Raw genomic sequence first — 6,489 nt, forward strand, 5'->3', positions numbered from 1 at the left:
AATATAGTGAAAAACTATTTATGAGATTAATCTTTCTTGTCTTGAATATAGACATAAGGTCTTCTATTTATAATAGAAAAAATATAAATTAAGCCCAAAACACAACCCTTTTATAATGAAATTAAAACTCAGTTTGAGATTTCTATTTGAACTTTAGGAAGCGATAATGGTCGTGAATACCTTTTCTATTATTTTAAACATTTTATGACTTCTCATGACATTCTTCACCATATTTCATGTGCTTATACACCTAAGAAAATGGGGTGACTGACGCAAGAATAAATATCTTGTTGAAATAACTCATACACTTTAAATTCACAATGAGGTTCCTCAACATTTTTGGGGTGATGCTATTCTTACTGCATGTTATCTTATTAACTGCATGTCATCTTCGATTTTAAATAAAAAAATTTCTCAGTCTATTTTATTTCCTCATGAACCTTTTAATCCCTTACCTATTAATGTTTTTGGGTTTACATGTTTTGTTCATAATTTTAGTCCTATTCTTGATAAGTTATCTCCTAGATCACACAACTGTGTTTTTTAGGATTTACTCAATCACAAAAAGGATATAAGTGTTTCTTTCCTTTTCTTAATCATTATTTTATTTCCACATATGTCACCTTTAATAAATTTTTCTTTTATTTTAAGGATCCTTCTTCTTCTTCTGATGTGTATCCGTCTACTATAGTTAATATTCCTGTTGTCTGTGATCCTCCAACCGTGGCTAGTCCACTGTCAGATTCTCCTCTCCCACCTCTACTTTAGGTTTATAATCAGAGACATTGTTTCCAACAACCACTAAGTGACTTACTTTAAGTGCCAACTATTTTGTCTCCTTCGACTCTGACAACACCTTCTGAATGCCTATATTTCTTCAGTGGAAACGATGACTTTTGTTAGTTTATTTCTGGCATGATTGCTCTTCAAGAATGGTCTCTTTATCAACTCGATATAAAAATGCTTTTCTCAATAAAGATTTGTAGGAAGAAATTTATATGGAGCAACCTCCCAGATTTGTTGCTCAAGGGGTGTCTTTTGGATTTGTATGTCATCTTTGCAAATCTTCATATGGCCTGAAACAATGTCCTATGACCTAGTTTTGAAAATTTAGCAGTGTGTTTCACCAATTTGGTATGTTAAAGTACACCATTGCCACCATTTCCAAACTAAAGATCTTGACAAACTGAGACACTTCTTGAGTATTGAAGTAGCATAATCCAACAATGATATTGTTATATCTCAAAGGAAGTATGCATTGAATATTCTAAAGGAAACTAAGTTGATGAATTCAAAACCTATTGACACACCCATGGATCTTAATACCAAACTCCTACCAAATTAGGGGAGCCTATTTCAGATCTTGAGCAATATAGAAGATTGATTGAGAAATTAAATTATCTTACAGTTACTTGTCCTAACATTTCTTTGACAATCAATGTAGTGAGCTAATTTCTCAATTTCCCATGTGAATATTACTGGAATGTAGTCGTCCATATATTAAATTACATTAAAGGATCTCTTAAAAAATGTTTGTTATATGATTCCAATACCCATACAAAAGTTGTTTGCTATTCAAATGCTAATGGACAAGATCTCTTTCTGATAGAAAATCTACTTCCGAGTAGTGTGTTTTCATTAGTGGTAACTTGATTTCTTGGAAGAGCAAGAAATAAAGTGTTGTGGCAAAATCTAGTGTAGAAACAAAATATAGAGCTATAGTTTCAACTACTAGTGAGCTTGTTTGACTTAATCAATTGTTTAGAGAGTTACAATTTAGAGATATCACTCAAATGACATTTGTATGTGACAATCAAGCGACTCTTCATATTACTTATGGTTCTGTCTTTCATGAAATGACCAAACATATTAAGATTGATTGTCATTTCATTCGTGAAAAAATTGTATCTAGAGACATCAAGATTGGGTTTGTTAACTCAAATTATCAGTTAACCGATGTTTTCACTAAGTCTTTAAAAAGACCGTAAGTTGATTATATTTATAACAAGCTTGATATATACTATTTACTAACTTGAGAGAAAATGTTCGATATATTACATTTTATGATAATTAGGAAAACATAAACTTTTTCTATTTATCATATTTATGTTTGATTGCTACATATATATATACTTTATTATTTTTCACTATAAATATATTATTATATGTGTTTTTAGATAAGAAGAAATTAATTCTATACTTAGTTTTATTATATTTAATAATTATAGTGAAAATGAACGTACTTGATTTACATAAATTTAGGTCTAAAACTGGAAAATAAAAAAATTTCATGGATTGTTATTTACAAAAAAGTAAATTATAAGTTTTACTTTTGAATTTGAAGTTGTGCATTCATATTTTATGCATGGTGAAAAGTTGTATGAATGCAAAGCTAAATGCACTTTTTAAACTTGTTTTCACGAAGATACATTTAATAAAAACTATTTTATAACAGTAACCATTATTTTTTAAAAGTTAACATATTTTTTAATAAATTGTAAGACTATAAACTCTTGCTTTCATGTTAGAGATTAAATCTGACATAATTCAAACTTCAGGATGCTAATTTTCATTTTCTGAGATTCATTTTGAAAACAAAATAATCTTATGATGCTAGTCCTCCAAGTAACCAAATCTAATCTATTATTTCTTTTTTCTTTCGGAGTAAATAAACGGTCATTAATTAAGTTTGATCTATATTATGTTTTACAAGTATGTTTATAAGAAAAAAATGGTTAGTATTTAATTCGAGATCACGTGTATCTCACGTGAGAATCACCACATTTGGTTCAGATGCTAGCCAGTGAGTGAATCGCCAAGAGAGGCTCTGCAGCCACTTAGCGTCACAACTGAAAACAAAACCCTTCTAAACCCTTTATTCCTTCACTCCAAACTATGTATCTATCCCGCCACATCTTCACCAAACTCTCTCCGCACCGCCGCCACTTCTCCCAATCCGCGGCCGCTGCCGTCCTTCACCCGCCGGAGCCGGAGCCGGAGCCGCTCACCTACCTCGACGGCTTTCCTCGCCCGGATCCCAAGCACGATGAGACGATCTTCGCTGTTCCCCGCGCGGACTCCGGCAAGAACATTTCCGCGAAGGAGCGACGCGTCGGGCGCTTGCCGAGCATCATCTTCGAACAGGAAGATGGCCAGCATGGCGGAAACAAACGCCTCATCTCCGTCCGCACCGACCAGATCAGAAAACTCGTCAACCACCTCGGCCGGTCCTTCTTCCTCTCCCGCCTCTTTCACCTAGAAGTCCGCGCGCAGTTCGACTCTGATGACGTCGTTGAGAGCGTTCGCGTCTTGCCTCGCAATGTTCTCTCTCTCTCTCTCTCTCTCTCTCTCTCTCTCTCTTGTTGTATTATATTCACCGTTTTTATTTGATAACTGATCCTGTGCTTCTGAATTTGTGATTGTGAATTTCCTCATGCAATGAGAGCGTTAAAATTGATTATGATTTGTATTGAACATTTGAGAATTTCGCAGATTCATTTGGAAGCTGGCACAGACGCGCCGTTGACTGTGACCTTTATAAGGGCTCCGTCGCGCGCCTTGTTGAAAGTTAATGTTCCTCTCGTCTTCAGAGGAGATGATGTATCACCTGGACTCAAGAAAGGTTAGCTCTATTGTTGTCGCACTTAATTTTCTTACAGAGTAAGGTCTGTGTGGATAATTTTTTCTGTGGTAGTAATTAGAAATCTAAAATTAATTTAGATTCTCCTATTAGTTTAACCCAGCTCATGTGAAGCTTTTTCCATCTAACATAAGTTGGTGAAAAACTTGAATTTATTTTATCTTACTTTTGTATTTTTATAACTGTTTATGGAGACCTTTACCAAAATATGGAAAACTTTATGATTTTCACATACAGTTTGAATCACCCCTTAATAAGTTTTATCAACATTTTTGTTGTATTTGTAAATTACTCTGTTGAATTGTCTAACTGTATCATAATTTTTTTAGGCCAGGAGAGAAGCTTGAGTTGAGGTTACAGTTTCATAGTTTATTTGTACACCTAATTATCATGACCAAACTCTATCTATTTGGCTAGTAAAATCTATGGCATTGGATATTTTGAATTTATTTGTAGTACGCTTCATGCTAAGTGGTGAATGTGATGGACTTTTTTCGTTATAATTTTGAGTTCTGATGTCTCTTCATATGGCATGTATACCAAAGTGTGGCTAAGTGCTGTGTAACATGGATAATCTTTTTACTTATGGTAGTTGGTATTGGTAGATAAATATGTCTTAAGGCTTAGTTTTATTATGGTCATGTGTAAGAGGCTCCCACGATTGTAAGGCGGAGTTGAGGGGCTGTTTTTGTTATTGTAACCATTAAAGCAACGACTACTAGTTCATTAGCTATCAAGTAACCCTACTTTTATTGATGTAATGCTCTTTATGAAGAATAACCTCCTATTAACAAGTCAGTTTTTGAAGCTTTTCCTTTATAATGTCTGTGTAGGGTAAAATGGATGCTTTTTACATAATTTTATTCTTTGTAGTGCGTACTATTTAAATCTGACTGATAGTTGCTTGTAGTAAAAATATGGGCATTTGGTATTTCATCATGTATTGTTTTATAGTCCGAGTGATCTTGAACGCCAGCTCTCGTTTTTCTATCTTGAATTCATCTTGAGCAAGTTTATGATCACACTACTAGATCTTCTATTTATGCGTCTGTGTTTTTTTCCCCTGTTCTTCTTCTCCTTTATTATAATTCAATTGAGTTGTTTTCTTAATAAATCTTCTGTTACTGTCTTGTAAGTTGTAGTCAACTGTTGTATACTTGTATAAATGTTTACTGACTCAGATTAAGAACAATTTGGATCCTCCGGGAAATTGTAATTTATGAGTATTTATTGAATTTTTTTGAAGAACCACCGGAATGACTGGCTGAGAATATGATTTTGAGACTCACGGGATACTTGTTTAATTTGTAAATTTATAAAAATGAGCAATTGACTTAGTCTATTGTCTTATTAAAGTGCATGATGTGATAGTTATTATTTCATGGACAGTGATTTGGCAACTCTATATTTCGAAAACTTGTAGATTTAACCAACTAGTTAGTGTATTATTGCCTTACTGAAGTGCGTGATGTGATAGTTATTATCAGAATGGTAGAACATCAGTCCAGTCAAATGATTCAAATGTAAGATTAGTTTATGCAAAGCGAATGGTTCTTAATTCATTATTCAACATTTTTTGCTTATTGCTTGAGACCTACTTCTCATAACATTTTGTGTGGTTCGTTGTTGTGTTGTGTGTATGATGTTTGTTGAATATTATTAATCACTTTACAAATTTGGCAGGTGCTTCTTTGAATACCATCAAAAGGACTGTTAAGTTCTTGTGCCCTGCTGACATTATTCCCCCATATATTGACGTCGATTTAAGTGAGTTGGATGTGGGCCAGAAAATAGTAATGGGAGATCTCAAAGTTCACCCTGCTTTAAAACTTCTTCAGTCAAAAGATGAAGCTGTTTGTAAAATAATGGGCCAAAGAGTTTCTGAAATACAAAAGAAATCTAAGTAACTGCCTTTTGTATCTTTGGGGCTAACGCTGCTGCACTGAAGCATTTTATAGCTAGCATGTATGATTCATTATGTTTTTATTAGTTGATTCTTGGCAGCAGTGGGGGACACGGATGTAGAATTCCAACGTTAGCCTTTTGTTAGCTTCCTTTTCTTACAGTTTTCTTCCCATCTTTCAAATCTTTGTTTCTGCCGTTTCTTTTGGCAAAAATGAAATACCTAGGGGATGAGAATAGCAAGTGATGAGTTTATGGGTTCCTACACTGATGTCCTCGTGTCCTTGATAATACTTCACACCGCCTGTGTAGAACTCCAATTTGACTTTTAAGATATCTGACAGGTAATAAATTTATTTACATTTAGTTAATGTTTGCCACAGTATTTGTTTATATTTTAGTCCATGTTCTAAATATAGAGCTTCTATATTAATGTTCCTAATGATTTGAAATTCGACAGCTGCAAAATGTCTTGTAGTTTACAAAATCAGTTGTAAACTCGTATTCAAAGGTCTAACAGTAAGACTCTTGTGAAAGTACTTTTCTATGGTAACTCTAGTTGGTGCAAAAATCTTTAGATGTCTAGTAGAAACATATCAGCCTATATGTAATACTTTATGTTTTTCATGATGAAGTTATTTAGTGTCGTAACACATAATGTGAGCAGAAGCAAATGTGTCCTAGCATTATTTCAGTTAATATCGACAACAATTAATTATTATACATATTAACAACAATGTTTTAAATGTAGTTATGAGCGATGTGAATGTGGTTGATATTAATTGAAATAATTTTAGTTGACGTTGATAATGTTTTTTATCAGTATTAGCTGAATTCCTTTTGAATATTTAATTAGAAAATAATTTTATCATTATGATCCTCTAATGGCCCAACTCTCTCTCTCCTACATATATCACAACTATTCTTGCCTAACACTCAGTTTGTAA

General features: G+C 33.4%; 1 protein-coding gene across 1 annotated transcript; it reads left to right on the forward strand.

The window, feature by feature from the left end:
- Positions 1-2,791: 2,791 nt before the first annotated feature.
- Positions 2,792-5,910, forward strand: LOC108327801 (uncharacterized). The gene is made up of 3 exons (XM_017561509.2): positions 2,792-3,321; positions 3,493-3,622; positions 5,324-5,910. Exons 1-3 carry the CDS (start codon positions 2,896-2,898, stop codon positions 5,545-5,547), a joined length of 780 nt encoding a protein of 259 aa, XP_017416998.1. The 5' UTR covers positions 2,792-2,895; the 3' UTR covers positions 5,548-5,910.
- The last annotated feature ends 579 nt before the right edge of the window (positions 5,911-6,489 follow it).

The sequence above is a fragment of the Vigna angularis genome, chromosome 2, assembly GCF_016808095.1.
Source record: "Vigna angularis cultivar LongXiaoDou No.4 chromosome 2, ASM1680809v1, whole genome shotgun sequence".
Lineage (NCBI taxonomy): Eukaryota > Viridiplantae > Streptophyta > Magnoliopsida > Fabales > Fabaceae > Vigna > Vigna angularis.